General features: G+C 39.8%; 2 protein-coding genes across 4 annotated transcripts; one reads left to right on the top strand and one right to left on the bottom strand.

Annotated features, from left to right (window-relative positions):
* Nucleotides 1-2,610: 2,610 nt before the first annotated feature.
* On the bottom strand, nt 2,611-9,277 carry lpxn (leupaxin). Of its 2 annotated transcripts, none has more exons than XM_058073002.1 (9): nt 8,821-9,277; nt 7,734-7,792; nt 7,584-7,639; nt 6,986-7,082; nt 6,660-6,890; nt 6,398-6,571; nt 4,591-4,672; nt 4,371-4,519; nt 2,611-4,296 (listed from the first exon to the last, which is right to left on the bottom strand). In XM_058073002.1, the coding sequence occupies exons 4-9, from the start codon at nt 7,001-7,003 to the stop codon at nt 4,030-4,032; spliced, it is 921 nt and encodes a 306-aa protein (XP_057928985.1). In that variant the 5' UTR covers nt 7,004-7,082; nt 7,584-7,639; nt 7,734-7,792; nt 8,821-9,277; the 3' UTR covers nt 2,611-4,029. The 2 variants fall into 2 exon arrangements, with proteins under 2 accessions (XP_057928985.1, XP_057928984.1); XM_058073001.1 differs by lacking the exon at nt 8,821-9,277 and adding an exon at nt 8,261-8,796.
* Nucleotides 9,278-9,472: 195 nt separating this feature from the next.
* Nucleotides 9,473-16,758, top strand: scyl3 (SCY1-like, kinase-like 3). Of its 2 annotated transcripts, none has more exons than XM_058072999.1 (14): nt 9,473-9,555; nt 9,860-10,043; nt 10,284-10,469; nt 10,547-10,660; nt 11,293-11,349; nt 11,434-11,536; nt 11,608-11,719; nt 11,805-11,882; nt 12,868-13,007; nt 13,091-13,275; nt 13,519-13,690; nt 13,759-13,914; nt 14,523-15,235; nt 16,089-16,758. In XM_058072999.1, exons 2-14 carry the CDS (start codon nt 9,879-9,881, stop codon nt 16,152-16,154), a joined length of 2,247 nt encoding a protein of 748 aa, XP_057928982.1. In that variant the 5' UTR covers nt 9,473-9,555; nt 9,860-9,878; the 3' UTR covers nt 16,155-16,758. The 2 variants fall into 2 exon arrangements, with proteins under 2 accessions (XP_057928982.1, XP_057928980.1); XM_058072997.1 differs by having other exon boundaries at nt 9,487-9,746.
* The last annotated feature ends 59 nt before the right edge of the window (nt 16,759-16,817 follow it).

Here is a 16,817-nt window from a genome sequence, read left to right as displayed (position 1 = left end):
TTAGTGTTGGATTTCAGTGTCAAGCAGAGGTTTCAACCATTCACCCTGTGTGCCACAGTGTCCATTATGTCCCCCGCCATCCACGCTCCACCCACCAAGTCATCTCATGGACCAATGCACTCCCTACTAAACTTTTCCTCCTCCGGTTTACTGTTGTAAATGTCACCTGAGTTACACACTCTCTGCTGCGCACACATGGCCCTTTATACAGCACCCTTTTAAAAAAAGAATTACGCTCACATTTCATGTTTGCTCACTTTTACAACATGTCAGCAAGCCCTCTTCTTTTACCTGACAACAGTCGTATCTTTTTAATGACATCTCTGCAGTATGCAGTATATATTTATGTTTTCTGCTCGAGTACTTACTTTTTCAGTACATATTTAGTGTGGAGGTTGAAAAATATCTTCCCCAACCAGTAGGCCACCATGCAGCTCTGATATTTTTGTTTATTATGTGTATAGTAAGCCGATACACAGGATAAAAATCTAATGTATTCTAGTCTAAATAATAAGATAACAATAGATACATTTTAATAATAATATGTTTTAATATTAATGAATTCTGAGATATACACTTTAGTACAGTATACACTTTAGGGGTTGTCTTCAATTTGTAGTTGTTACATGTTCTTATATTATATTTTCCTGTACTCCTTGCACCTTAACTCTGTCCCTTAACCATCATATACACAAATACAGGGCCATAGACCTGATTTTGACAAAGAAGTCGATGGAAATAATTCAGGCTAAAATGTAAACAATCATCTGTGATTTTTGGAGTAAAAGCATAATACATCAGCACTTCTTCCATGATGCAAAGGCTCATGTGGTGCACAGACTATAAGAGGAGAGAGTTGACAGCATGATTAATGCCCTCATTGCAAGCACTCACAAAACATCTTTACGCAGCGGGACTTAAAAGTGAGGCGTCCAGGGAAAAACAGAGGGAAGAAGCATTTTCTATATCCAACAACAACAAGAACCACCACACAGCTACAGATAAGATGTAGCTAAGTTAGTGTGCCACAAAATCCAATTAAAGGCACTTTATTAGAATGTTGTTCTTCCTTCTAAAGTGATGTTACGCTAATAAAAATGCTAGTTTTATGTAAGTGCCATGGCTCCATGTTACTTAGCACCTCTGTAGTAAAACACTCACACTTTTATTTATTCTTTGTAAACATTTAGTGTGAAAAGAAAAGGACTGGTATTAAAGTTGTTCTTGATGAATGTTGTATTGTTCTGCACAGTGTGTTTAACTCTCAAGCGTCCACAACCTTGTATCTGCAATCTACGTATGTGGGTGCTGCATAATATATTAGATACTGTAGCACAATAACAGCAACACAGGTACTCCCTTTCAACGTTGGCAAAAGTGCAGACTTCAAACTGCATTTAAGTCTTTAAATGGTGAAAATCGGTTCAGAAAAACTAGATTCTTGGTCAATAATGTTCACCATGATTTTGTCATTGTCTCGCCACGTTGTTTTTTATTTTTATATTTTAGGCACAGTCTTTGGAAGTGACAATAAAAGTAAAGTTTTTAGCAAAGCAAACCCACGCACGCACGGGGAGAACATGCAAACTCCACACAGAGATTTTTTTTTAACCCCCGCGACACTAGTGAGGATAAGCAGCATAGAAAATGGATGGAAGGATTATTTTAAGACCAAAGTGTTAATACACTTTTCTCAGAATGAAAATGTAGTAGCAGTCACACATGAGGTTGTCGAACACAAAAAAAATGAAAAAATATTTTAACCCTTGTATTATGTTACGGGTCAATTTGACCCGTTTCAGTTTTTGTGTTAATGACCCTAGATGAGGAAAAGTCACAAAATTTCATGAAGAAAAAGAAAGGATAACCAGTACTTTGGTCAACACAAAAACTGAAACGGGTCAAATTGACCCGTAACATAATACAAGGTTAACTAGCATGATTTGTTAACAAATCAGTTTTTGTGTTAATGACCCTAGATGAGGAAAAGTCACAAAATTTCATGAAAAAAAAGAAAGGATAACCAGTACTTTGGTCAACACAAAAACTGAAACGGGTCAAATTGACCCGTAACATAATACAAGGGTTAACAAATCATGCTAGTTAACCTTGTATTATGTTACGGGTCAATTTGACCCGTTTCAGTTTTTGTGTTGTCATGAAATTTTGTGACTTTTCCTCATCTAGGGTCATTAACACAAAAACTGAAACGGGTCAAATTGACCCGTAACATAATACAAGGGTTAACAAATCATGCTAGTTAACCTTGTATTATGTTACGGGTCAATTTGACCCGTAACATAATACAAGGGTTAATAAAAGTTCCACTGGACTCTAAAGGTTTAAGGACACTGGGACATCATAAGTAATCAATGCTAATTTTGAACAACAGGAAGACCTTTTTTCAACATATGCAAACCTCACAAAAAACATTTCTACACTGGTAGGAGGTATTATGTTAGCATGGAAATTTGTATAATATATTTGACATTCTATTATATATTTCGGATACCATATTTGTATATTTTCAAGTATTAGCTATATTTATCATTATTTTAGTGTTTTATTATTTTATTCATGATTGCATTGATTCATCAGCACAGGGTGGTTTATAACTACATTTATACAGTATGACAATGTATCCTTGTTTTACTTAGCAAAGGAATGAAACAACATGCAAAGTACATGTGCAAGTACAATTTTCGTCCAAAAACATGAGAGCACTTTATGGCTGATCTATCCCTCATCACCTGGGGTGAGTTGTTTAAAGCCTGAAGTGATGTTTGGAAGCTCCCTCTACTAGTAAAACCGACTCTGTTGACTTGAGCCCCTCCATCATCAATCTTCCATGTAGTACTATAAAGGAAACAGTGTAGTGGAGGATGAAGTGCATACAGTGCTGAAGGCCAAAAATGCCGGTTGGCATAGTGACTCCATGCCAACTTTTGCCAGTGCAAGCTGTCTGGCCACATGAACAAGAATAGCTTATTGGAAACTCCATTTCATCATCTCCCTTCTTTCTAAACATGCTTCATCCGGGTTCTTCTACAAGTTTTGTTATCCCTGCACCATCAAACGTTCATCCACACTCCAGATAGAGAAGCATGATTCATACCTCCACATGCTAACTTTCCACTACTCCACAGAGTCCAGTGGCAGCAGGCTGCAGGTTTTTTTTAACAACTTTGGCATCATGCTTGCTGATGTAAGGCTTGTATGGAGCTTCTTGGTCATGGAAACAGGCCATGAAGCTCCAGCACAGTCAATATCTGTATTCATTGAGTCAGCAAAGTGTTTACATCACATATCCTTAGAAATAAAGTACATTTCATGGTAGAATGTCTTATCACTGAGGATGGCAGTCTCAAATTTAATTATGTTGTACACTTGACAGTACATTTTCCATGATTTTGCCCTTTTTTGTGATAATGGCTCTTACTGTGGTGAGAGTGGGGTAATCACTTTTTCACACAGGGCCAAGTAGGTTTGGATTTTTTTTCCCCACAATGCATTTTGTGTTCACTTGTGTTGTCATTGACTAATATTTAAATTTGTTTGAGGATCTGAAACATTTAAGTGTGATAAAGAAGAGGGCAAACACATTTTCATGCCACCACAGTCTATGGGATGGAATTTATATATATGATATACATATTGTGATATTCCAGATGTCGTAACTTCTAAAATGAATGGATGAATGCGATGGAGGTCTTTACTTAACAACAACAATCCATTAAATGCACAAATGACTTGATTTCTATCCCTGTACTTAGACTGAATGATATACAGGTACTTATTGATTAAAGCAGTGGTGTTCAAAGTCCAGCCCAGGGATTATTTTGGGCTCTCAGCTTTCTTTCTTTGCCCATTGCATACACTGTATTCTAAAAACTAAAATTAATTCCTCTTTGCACTAATTTGTTTGTCAGCTATAACACAAAGCAAAGATTTTTATGTTTTGTTCAGATAGCTTGGCATATACATTGAAGTAGAGCTGATTCATTCATTCTTCATTTCGATCTTTCCATGTCACACAAAGAGTTTGTTATGGCAGGCTGAGCAGTACGGTTTGCCTTTGTGCTCTTTAAAGATTCCTTGGCTGAGCTGCCTCAGACAGAACGCGCACACAAAGTGTTCTGGGTGAAACTTGCTGTCCAGAGCCGAGACACAGCGACCCACGATGGGCTTACGGCAGCTGCCGCACAGAGTGCCCTGTCGGGAGTGGAAGTGCGTCTGGCAGAGCGGCCGACCGTCCAGCTCCATGAAACGGCCATCGGAGAAGGGCTTCAGACAGTCCTGGAGTGTGAGAGTGTGACACGTGGATGAGATGATGAAAGAGAGCATGCTAGATGTGAGGGTGAGAGGCGCACCGCACAAACGAAACACTCCAGATGCCATGTGCCGTTAGCTGCAGTCAGGTACTTCTCCATCACTGACTCCCCACAGCCTGCACACTTGGGAGCAAAGAGGTGGTAGAAGTCTTTGCGACAATATGGCTTCCCATCCTTCTCAAGGAAACCTATTACAAAACATTTAAAGTGACCAATAATAACACAGACACTTAAATTGGTTAGAAGTTTGACCTTTTACCATCATCTCCAAAGAAGTCTCCGCAGTGCGTACAGAAGAAGTGGTCAGGATGCCACGTCTGGTCCAAAGCTGTCAGGATGTTCTGCAGCAAGAATTACAGTAAGACATATTTCTCTTGCTGCACGGCAACAGAGTGCTAAGCATGCAGACCAGAGTTCAATTCCACCCTATGTGGCTTCACATAGGTTGTGTCTCATCTAAGTTTAGTTTTTGTTTTTTTTGTTGTTTTTTTTATTTTTTGGGGGGCATATATATGAAACATTACTGTGCATTTCTTACATCAATCAAAATATAACTTTCCATTATTTACATTTGTATTCAGCTTTCTGATCACAAGCCCAAAAGGAGTAGGCTGAAGCAAAAGCTAATAAATGCCTACCCCTTTTAGTTTAGCCCATCTGATAATACGGTGACCAAGTGTCCTGTTTTCCTAGGAATTGTCCTGTTTTCATGTTCTGTTGGAGCCGTCCTGGTTTTAGAATGACTGTCATTAGGGTACTCAATGACAATAAAGAAGTCTAGTCTATCTTCTGCATGCGATGTCATTCCTGAGAGGTTATGATGTGGGTGGCTTTTTAAATTAGTGTTGCTCAAAAGTCAAAGAATAACAAAACATATTCATGGATTTATTCCTCTGTAGATTTGCCAAGTTAAAGTCTTGTAAAATTGGTTACGTCATGCACAATGGCGGTTTGAATTTCCAAGTTCTTTGCAACTTTTGACGCCACATTTTCTTAACAAGCATTGACCGCAGGTTCCTGTCTCGTTTTGTTTTGAAATTTGTGTCTCCATACAGAGGAGACACCATTTGCAAGTCTTGAGTCCTGGTTTTCGTAAATCAAAATATGGTCACCCTATCTTTTAATATACAGTATATTAAAAATTGACATATTTATTTTATTTTTAAAGTGTCTTTCACCTTAAGTCTCATGCATATGAGTGAAAATTGGTGATTTATTTGACAAAGAAGCTAATGAAGTCAAACTATTAAAGATACATAAACGTTACTTGATCATTTTGTGTGCAACTACAGTACAGCACACAACTACAGTAGTAGTAGTAGTAGAAGTAGTAGTTAGCAAAGCATGCATGTCCTAACGAGAGGTGTCCTGGCTCATCCACTTGTATTATAGACCATCAGTTTTCCAAGTGCAGTACAGTGTTCCTCCTGTCAGAGAAGCTAATACGGTTGCAGCCTCACATACCCCGGACTCACACTGAATCTGTTCCAATCCGATCCAGTCCATCTTGCCGCAAAGTGCCATGACACACTGACTAGAGCACATTTTGTGGCGTTTTCTGCTGCACCCCAAACTCTATTTGCTCTCTCTTGGAGCTAAAAATATTTATGTTTTTGCCTTTGAAGATAACGGCGGTTAGCTTAGCAGGTTTGAAAAGTATGTTGTTCTTTATTTTTCTCAGGCCGCAAGGCAGTCTTTTGGCACCTCCCTGGGGAGGCCCGCTTCCTACTTCGAAAGACCGTGCTACCAACCATAAAAGTCTGTGATCCAGGTCACTACGGCAATGACAGAGATGGTGTTCTCCTTAAAAGGATAGTTCAGATGTTTTTACATGAAGTTGTATGTATCCTGATCAGCAGTGTAGTACATCAACTGTGACTTTTCCCCCCACTTCATCCCATGAGCCGAGTTATGGTAGGTTTTTGGTGTTTAAGAAGTAGTTTAGGCTAGTGGCGGGATCATGAAAAGCGTTAAAGCATTAATACATGCCAAGGTATCATCACAATTACTAACTGTTGCTATAATGTATGGTATTGATGAATATAAATGAGTACATGGCCTCTCACCTGTACAATAGGTCCTTTGCAGTAGGCACAGCGTGGCGAGAAGAGTTGATGATAGTCTTTTGTGCAGTATGGACGTCCTTCCCTCTCAAAGTAACCTGTGGTGCTCAGCTCTGTCTTACACACCGCACACACAAAGTGCTCCGGGTGCCATGTTTCACCCATGGCCGTGATCATCTGAGCAATACAGCAAAAAAAAGACAATTCATGTCTTGAACACATTGCCTTTAATGATTTGCTGATGGTTTGTGTAACCTTTTAATACCTTCCCCACAATGGCTTTGTTACAGGCAGTACAGTGACCCTTGGCTGTGGTGCGGACGCCGATCTTTTCCAGGTCAGTTGTCAGCCCGCCAAGAAGATTGTCTATACTGTCTGCATCTTTGCTCTCTGCTGAAGCCTTTGCATTTAAATCCAAACTGGTCTCCTGTTGTCCATCTTTTGCTTTCCTCTGCTCTCGTGGTGAAGTGGTGAAAAGTGGTGAAAATTCTGCATTCTAAATGGAGATAAGATCAGCCAGGTAAAGGCTCTTGCTTAATATGAGACTATGTGCATATTGAAACAATACTGCCCTCTGCTGGTCATACTGACCTGAGATCCCAGACTCATCAGATCTTGTAAAATGGAATCCAGCTCTTTGGTAGGAGAATCATCATCCTGGGAAGCTTCCACTGGAGGGGGATAGTCACTAAAACCCCAAGGAGGTGAAAACATCAAAACTGAGAAGGTTTCTGAGGCAGGAATACTATATTATACAATGGAATCTCCAATCCTGAATGCTTTTAATTAGAATAATGTGGACTCTTGAAAAATAGGCCCCCAAAATGTGCACAAAAACACAAAACACCAGCCCTCGAACCGCCGTCATGTGTAACGTAAGACTTCAGTGTTCACCGTCAGACTGCATTGGGCTATTCTTGTGCTCAAATAAAGGTGTTAAATACATATATATACACATGTGTGTGTGTATAGATATGTATTATATATTTTTTTTAATCATGTTACAATTACGTTCCGATACTACTTAAATATGACCTGTACGGTGAATAAAGGTTTCATAATAAAGGTGACAGTTTTACCCTGGAACAGATAAATTAACTCAATGTGGGAAAAATGCGATGATGGTCAACACTGGAGATTGCACTGTATTATATTCACATGGTACACTGTTCATGCAGTGAGTGAACACCTGTAAACATTTAGGTTTGCTCCCTTCTTAGGTCCACTGTTGACTGCAGCTTGCACCTTCAGTATGACAACACGCAAGGTAAAACACCCACACAATATTTAATATTCCATGGCGGTATTTGACAATGCTGTGGTTTATGTTTATGTTTACCTCACTGGCAGTTGTATTACTGCCTTCTGGATTGAGAGCTAGCTCCTCCAACAGCAAATCTGTGACAAGATACACAAACACAACAACACTAATAGTGTATTCCACTTTTTGCTGTTAACACTTTAACCAACTTGTGTGATTGCATTTCCTGTAAAACAACATGTTTGTGGTTAATTTGTGCAAAGCTGGTTTCCTCAGGAAGTGATGGCATAACATTTATACAGAAGTAAAACTCATAAGAATCTTGTGGCAAATATATTTAACTATTTCATGCTGTAGGTTACACCTGCACAAATATTACCTTTTGTAATATTCAAAATAAAAATCATGTTTCTTATTGGGATTATAGTTCGCAGCAAGCAACTATCATACACAATGGTGATATTTTCTCATGATTGTAAAAAAGTTATGTTACAAATATCAGTTTAAAAACAACCACAACAATAAACATTCTTAAATCACTTTGCTTATAGAGTCAATTGATCAATTTGACGATAACTAAGAAAACAAAACATGAGTAGCCTTACCAAGCTCATCCATGTTACCTTCTGCTTTCAAAAAGAAACTACTTGAATGTTGTTGTTTTTTTCCCCTTCCACTGCTTCATTACCAAGGTAACCAACCACAGTTCATATCTTCACTTCCCCTGACAAAAGTTTGTTGCTGAATCAAGAGCTATACTGAAAGATGAGATATAGTTCATCCCCAAACAATGCATCAGCTTAGCCTGGAATATGTGGTTTGTACTTGTAAGTAATTAAGTAATTGGCTTATGTTGTAATTAAGGAGCGTTGAATAATGAAATAATAATTTAATTTAATTCAGCAAATTTTTGGTGAATATTTTTATTTGTATACAAATCGTATATGTCGTATGTAAAAATATATATAGATATGTCTCTATTTATATATACTGTACACAGATACACTACACACAATACTCGCACGGTATTTTTTTAATCGCTGATATTCTTGAGTACCACTAGATAGAGCCCACACACCACTGTTGCTGCTGGTACCATTTATTTATTTATTTAGGTTTTTTTGTTGATTTGTATTGGGAATGTCTCAGGTGGTCGTCTCCCAACCTGAAAGTTGCGGATTCGATCCTCTGTCGTCCCGTGATCATGACGAAGTATACGGTATACTGAAGCCCCAGTTGCTCCAGTAACTGAATGTGCTAAATGTGTGTCAAAGCGTTTTGAGTACATTGGAGTTGGAAAAGCGCTATACAAGTGAAAGACCATATAACTATACATATACCAATACATATATACATATCTTTCCTGATTAGTATATGTACGCTGAATTGGATAACTAAATTCAAAATATCCCTTTCATTTTCAGTTTGTGACCCTCTCAGGATAAACTCTAATTGTGATCAAAGTATGGTTCTATCGATTTCTTAAATGTGAATAGTATGAAAGGGTTCGGTGCATATTTAAACAAATGGCTTTTGATTTCAGTAAGTTAGTAAGAACAAAGAGTCTCCACTTAACATGTAGTAGCCACTTGCTTAACGTCACTACCTCACACCACTCGAGTTAACACCATTAACAATGAAAACATGGGTGGGTCGTGTTCTTTTTACGTATTTTACTTTAACACAAGAAGTGTGAAATGTTGTATTTTATAGTGTATATGTTGGATAGACGAGCTATGTGCTAAATTTTTCAAAAAGATAATGGTAGATCATAAACACAGCTACATACATATAACAGTTATGATTGCATCAACCCCCTTTCGCTGTGGTTTCGTCCATACCGGAAGAGTCCGTGTTTACAGCACGTTAGCATACTAGTCCATTTGACAAGACATGAGAGGTAGTCTGTTTCTCGCATTTTTATTGAAAACTAAAATCATTTAGTTTTATTCGCTTAAATTAAAAATATAATAAAGTGCTTTATGGTTGTTCGGGAGCCTTTAAGCTACGGGGATACGTAGCAATGGCCAGCTGGCTCAGGCAACTGGTAAACTAAACGCTGGCTAACCCCTACTAGCAGCCAATAGACAGGTAAATAGAAGTGTTTTAGAATATATTTTAGGGATCACGATATTGTATCATTTGGTGGCATATATCACGTCCAGGTGAGTGATGTCGGATAAACTAACACGATGTGCCTACAGTTGTGGGGCGAAAGAAGCCATGGGCGCCGAGAACAGCACCGTGCGAAGTTGCACGCCGGAGGAGCCACTCCTGAGCTTACCCTTCGGACTCACCATGTTCTCTGCGGTGCTCCAGGACGGAAGAGCCGCTTCCGTGTTTGTTCACAAACGCGGCAATGAAGATAAAGTCAACAAAGCTGCTAAGGTATGTTTGTCACGGACATTTTTACCTACATTCCAACTGTTTACATCAACCATCCAGAGTCCTGTCACGTGTCGCATAAAGGCCATGTTTGTTATCACCTTTACTTCCTTTATAGTACTAATTTCACATGGAACTACAATAGCCATAGTATAACCTATACAGCCCGAGTGTCACTTGACACTAATTTCATGTATGTTGGCATATTTAGCCATATTAATATGGTACACACATCCTCTGCAGCACTTGAAGACCCTGAGACACCCATGCCTACTGCGCTTCCTGTCCTGCTCGGTGCAGGATGGCAGCATCCACCTGGTGACTGAGCGCGTAAAACCTCTGGAGCTGCTGCTGGACAGCCTCTCCCCTGAAGAAATCTGTGCTGGAATCTATGACCTCTTGCAGGCACTTGTCTTCCTGCACGAGAGGGTGAATGAAATTGGACTGAGCCTTCTATGTAAGTGACACCTTACTACTGTTGCTAACCTGTTGTCCTCATCCATCAGGGTAAATCGAGCCACAACAACATTTGCATCTCATCCATATTTGTCAGTGAAGATGGACATTGGAAGCTAGGAGGGATGGAGACGGTCTGCAAATTCTCTGAAGCAACTCCAGAAGTAAGATCCAGTGCATTCCCTAACTGCACATCTTATAAACCAGGAAGTGCATGCCAAGGCAACAGGTGCTGCTTTAACTCGTTCTGAATCACATTTTATAGCCATGGAAAAAGCATGAAGATGTAGTGGACATAATAAGACTAAATAAGGCATTCAAGACATAAATAAGAGTCAGGCTTGTTTGTGTTGCTACAAATGTGTCAGAGAAGACTGAGAGGTGGACAGGAAGTGGCATTGTGGGTTCAGATTTGAGTTTAATCCTCCGATGGCTAAATGAAAATAGCCCATGTTTTTATTAGGGATTATTGTGCCTGTTTTGAGCTATTGTAATTCAGACCTGCAATAAAAGCCTGTGTGATCAAGTCTGCCGATTGTGTGTCTCACCGAACACAACAGTAACAGGAAATCTGGTTAGACTAGCTTATACCATCCCATTAATTAAGGGGTGGCGCGACTGTTGGTGAGACACAGCTATTGAAAGAATATGAATATACTTCATAATGCATGTAATTGCTAAGTCATCTTTCAGTGATTTAATGCTATGGTTAAAATTATACAACGCCAAAATGTATCAAAGTCTTTGTGTGGACCTCAAGGGTTTTGCCTTTTATGACATTTGATGTTGTTGTCAGTTTCTTGTCAGCATTCAGAACGTGAGAGAGGCCAGCTGTGTTCCTCCTGAAGAGCAGGTTAGCATAAACACACTAGAAAATATTTCTTATTTATTAGTTGTTTACAAGTTCTAAAATAAAAGAACATTACGTTGTTGACAGGTGGAGGGCTTTAAAATGCTTCTAGACAAACATGCTCACTCTCGGGATTGTTACTCTTTCGGTTCCATGCTGGAGGCCCTCCTCCCTCTCTTAAGTGGTTATGGTGAGTATCAGTACATACATGAACTACAGTACATACAGTACGTCTTATTCTGAAGATGTTTCTCTTTGCAGTGTCCCAGGAGCTGTCCGACAGTCTGATAAAGACCCTGCAGGCAGGCCCACTGAACTCTGACCCCGTATGTCGCCCTCTCCTCAGCTCCCTACTGACTCATGATTTTTTCAGGTGCGCATGGTGGTTGTTTGTCGATGTCGGGTCACGCTGCAAACATATTTGTTTTGATACACAGCACGTGTGTTCATATGCACAGGAATGATTTTCTGGAAGTGATGAACTTTCTGACAAGCCTTACCCTTAAGACGGAGGAAGAAAAAAATGAGTTCTTCAAGTAAGAAAACATATTTTTGTTTTTGTTGTTGTTAAGTAACGATACAGTACATCCTCACATTGTTAGCATTATTTCCTCAACTGCAGAGCAGAGAGTAATTGTTCAAATTAATTTACTGTACATAGTCTTATATATGTTTTCTACATTATTTTCTATATTATTTGAAATGTGCTTTGATACAATATAGGCATAGGAACTAACTTCATGTTCTGTGCAAAAAATTTATGATATACGGTTGTCCCTCGCACACATACAAGCTCTTCAAATTTCGCTGATTCACTATCAGTTTTTTCTAACATGTTTGAATTAATAAATCATGCTGTTGCATATTCAAGCAAATGTTACATATTTTTTTCACACATTAAGTATGAAAATGGCAAAATTATTACAAATACAATGATTATTTTTTTGCAAATAAATTTAGTATTTTCAGTCGTGTAAAAGAGCACATAATATCCCCAAGCATGCTGTAAGGCCTCAACCACCAATCCATGCAAAACTTTCAAGGGCAATGATTTAAAAAAATAAATAAATAAAATTTAAATAATTTGTAAATAGCCACATAATTTTTTTTATTTAAGAAATGTATATGTAATGTAATGAATGCTGCAATGAAGACACAAACGCAACATTACCATGCAGATATGTCTATGGTGTACCGTGGTGAAATTAGTTTCACTTTTGACATTGGATATTAGGTTCCGTAGGTACCCACTCCTTGTGCCCGGACGGCTGTTTTGTTGCGGTAGCTTGCAAGGGAAATGGCGCTCTAACCGCTGGTTAATCCTACAGACCGTCAATAACTTTCCATTGCGTTGAAAAGACTAGTTTGTTTAAAAAACAAAAACTAAAGTAAAACTAAAGTAATATATTCTAAGGATCGGATCAGCAAGACTACAAAAAAGCTAAAACTGTGGATCGGGACATCCCTAACACACAGACAGTAATTTGGATTTATTTGGGTGCTGATTTCCTGTCTGCACAGGTTTCTACTCGACAGAGTACAGAGCCTGCCAGAGGAGCTGTTTGCTGTGCGTCTTGTCCCCAAACTCCTCAACTCCCTTGTATTTGCTGAACCAATGGCCGTCAAAAGTTTCTTGCCACATCTGCTAAAGCCAAAGAAGGGTAAGATGACATTACAATGGCAGCACATCAAGAAACGTCCTTGTACAACTTGGTTGCAAAAGCTTCTTCTTATGCCTGGACAGACACAGGTGGTAGCGGCGACGAATGCCTACTGTCTGTGGCCCTTTACCGCAAACATGTCATCCCGCAGCTTCTCAAACTCTTTAAAGTCAACGAGGAGCACGTGAGGATTGTGCTGTTAGCGCACCTCCACATCTATGCACAGTTCTTTTCTCGCGACGAGCTGAAGATTCAGATCCTACCTCAGGCAAGTGGCCATATTACAAATGATGTGCTCAACACAACCACTAGAACTAACATAAAACCAGGTATAAAGGAACAGTGCTAGCCATCAGTGTACTCCAAATGAATACCTTTTTGCTTGCAGGTTGATTTCCCCCGTCCCTCCCCCACACAATGTCTTGAAGACACATATTAGAGATCTACATCATCCAAGTATGACCACAGGATACTAATATGAGGCATGCTGTTTTTTCCCTTTTGGATGCAGGTTTTGCTCGGAATGAGAGACACCAATGATGCTCTGGTTGCCATGACGCTGCAGAGTCTGGCTGTGCTCGTACCTCTGCTGGGTGCTCAAGTGGTGGTTGGAGGAGAGAGAACAAAGGTCTTTAAACGTACCACCCCCAAATTCACACGGTCTGCGGAGACCACACCAGAAAGTATGTTTATAAAATGACACAAACACAAAACATAAATGCGGTTGCCTTAATTGATTTTCTTCTTGCAGCATCACCCATCCATATCATTGGAGGCTCCCATCCTCAGATGGCACAGCCGAAAGTGTTGAATTTGTTCCCCAGACCACCAGGGAGTGAAAACTCCATCCATGGCAACACAGGAAGCTTTTTGGGGAGCAGAAATTACCCACTGGAATCGAAATTAGGTATGACTAGAAATGAGTGCCAAATATTGGCATTTTCATCACTATTGTACTAAAGAGCCATACAGTAGATGGGGGTATTAATGACCTGAAACATCCAAGTGTGACAAACATGCAAAAACCAAAAAAAAGGGGGCAAACTTTTTCCAAACCACTGTATTTATTAATCTTCACATGTGAGGTCGATTTGGGGCCAAATTGTAACAAAGTTAACTGTACAAGCTAGTGCTTCCATAGCCACATGGGTGCTGCCATCTTGCAATGATGTGACATCATTACGTCATTCATGTACAGGTAGTCCTTGGTTTATGTACAAGTTGTGTTCCTGGTCCGTTTTGGTGTCAGCCGGATCTCACGCCTAAATGTATAAATGAACCCCTAAGTCAGCCACACTGTACACAGAACACATGATCTAAAATACATTAATAAAACTAAAATAAAAAATAAAAACAACAGAACAATTATTTGCCTTTACCGCTGTGGTTGTCTTCCACACTGGGAGTGACAGGAGAGAAAAGGCTAGGACAATTAAGTATTGGAACAGGAAACAGTAAGACAGCGTGATTCTACAATGCTTATGCCCCCCCCACCCCCCCATATCTTTGTTACAGGCGGTAGTGAAGAGATGCCTCTGCCTTTAAATGGCTTTCGTCAGGATGGTGATATAGACTCTTATATCCCGGAGCAGCCAGCACACATTCAGAAAGGCCCTGTGGAGGACTGGCCCGACTGGAGTGACCCAGATGAGGGCGAGGACGTAAAGAACAAACCAGTCCAGCTCCTCAGTGAGGTCTCAGAGAAACCAGACAGAGTCACCATAACACACCAGAGTGTCGAAGAGGACGAACCTTGGGATGACTTTGACAACACTGAAGCAACATCTTGTGCTGCTCCGCCATCAGACCGTGTGTTCACAAAAGCCAGAGGTGCCACTCCACCTGTGAAACACACCACTGAGCCTCTCAGACTTGGATTGTCCAAACCTCTGAAATTGAGCTCAATACTGCAACCGGGCAATGAAAGCAAGACCGCCTCATCATGGGACGGTGTTTGGACTCAAGAGGAGAGCGAGGCTGACCTCAAACCAGCAGGGCCACAGAAACACGGGGTCCTTGAAAGTCTAGGGGAGGAGTTCACTATTAAAGTGAAAAAGAAGCTCGAAGTCGACCCAGAGCTGGATTTGTTTGCAGACATGGTGCCAGACATCAAGCTGTCCTCATCGGCTTTGGTGACACTGAGAGCAAGCGGCGGCACAGGACAGACAGACAACTCAGCCATTGACACAACACTCTCTGCCAAGTTTGCAGCCACCAGTGTGACGGAGGTGAGATTTCATTTTTGAATTTTTTTCACTTTATTTACTCATCAGCAGAACATACAAGGGATTTATTAGACAGTGACATTTTAATCAGTTTTTAGGTCACTTTTTGGGGAAGTACAGTAAGTGATTTGTAAAGGACTTGATTTGAATCAGGATTAGCACTTCACCTCACTTCCCTTCAGCTGTTGGCTTTGTCAAATGTAAATACTCCTTGAATTTGCTGACAAATGCTCAACCTGTTTCACAACCAGTTACAAATGTAGTTTGATTTGATAACATGTAATGTTTAGTATCAGATAAGTGATATTCATTAAAGGGGACCTATTATGCTCATTTTCAGCCCTTTGTATTGAGTTGTGGACTACTGTAGAGCAGCTACACACAATAACCCACACAGAATGTTCCAGAATCTGAACCCATTCCAGCTGTACTTTCTTGGCTTTCCAAAACAGTGTTTTAATTTATTCCACCTACAGCCCACCTCATGGAACGCCCACTCAGCTGATTGGTCCCACTTAACTTGTATAGCTCGGACCCAGGCACATCTATATAAGGAAGTCCGGCTCATTGTGATGTCACAGCCAATGTTCTACTTTCATGGTTCACTTCCAAATGCGCAAACCCCATTCTGAAACTTTGGCATTGTTTAACACAATAATACAAAATTCTAACAACATGTTTTGGTCAGAAAAGTGGAAAAGGCAAAATAGGTCCTTATAAATAAATTGATTCCACAATTGCAATAATAAAAAAAAAAAACATCTGAAACTTTAGCCAGGAAGTTGCCTCTAAAGCAGATTTTTTCTGATGAAAGTGTTGTTTGAGTGAGAGTGATGTTTTTTTCCCTCTATTACAGACTGAAGCAGATGGCTGGGACGATGGCAACGACCTCAGCTGGGAGGAGGAGAACGGCTGGGGATGACATATCAGGATCCGATACAGGAACAGTCAAAAGAACTCCAGATGAACACAGGCCCAATTCTCAGTTACCAAAACTCTGAAAGAGTGGCTTTTTGTGTTTGGTTCTTAAAACACACTTTCAAGTCTTTGGTAGTAAGGTGAATTGATGTCAAACTGGAATCAAAACAAGTGGAGGGGACATGAATGAAGCCATTTTTAATTGCTTGCCAACTGACGGATCTAGGTGATAAGTGCCATCATCACAGGTGAGGATCTGGATTTCCATTTTATTGCAAGAGGTTTGATAGCCTGAAGGCTTGCACTTTGAATGAATGTGAAGTATGAATTTGATAATTTATTAGTGGCTTTTTTGGTTGCTGGTGAAATAAAGCGTTTATTGGAAAATATATTGTCTAATAAGAAGACTGGATGTGGACACAATGTACAGTATATGCCACTGAAAGATAGCACAATTGTGCAGTCGTGCTACCTTGTGAAGTTGGTCCTCTAAGTCAAAGTTGTCAAAATGTGGTGACAATACAACTTTGGCTGATGTAAGATCTGAGGTACTGTTGTAAATACTCAAAATTTAAATGTTTCTAATAAAACTGAGCAAAAATAGCAAATGACAATAATTGAAAACAAGCCACCAGTTATTCCTATTCAAATACTTTTCATTCAAGCT

The sequence above is a fragment of the Doryrhamphus excisus genome, chromosome 5 (assembly GCF_030265055.1).
Source record: "Doryrhamphus excisus isolate RoL2022-K1 chromosome 5, RoL_Dexc_1.0, whole genome shotgun sequence".
Lineage (NCBI taxonomy): Eukaryota > Metazoa > Chordata > Actinopteri > Syngnathiformes > Syngnathidae > Doryrhamphus > Doryrhamphus excisus.
Note: the sequence above shows the minus strand (reverse complement) of the source record. Positions and strands in the feature narration are given on the sequence as shown.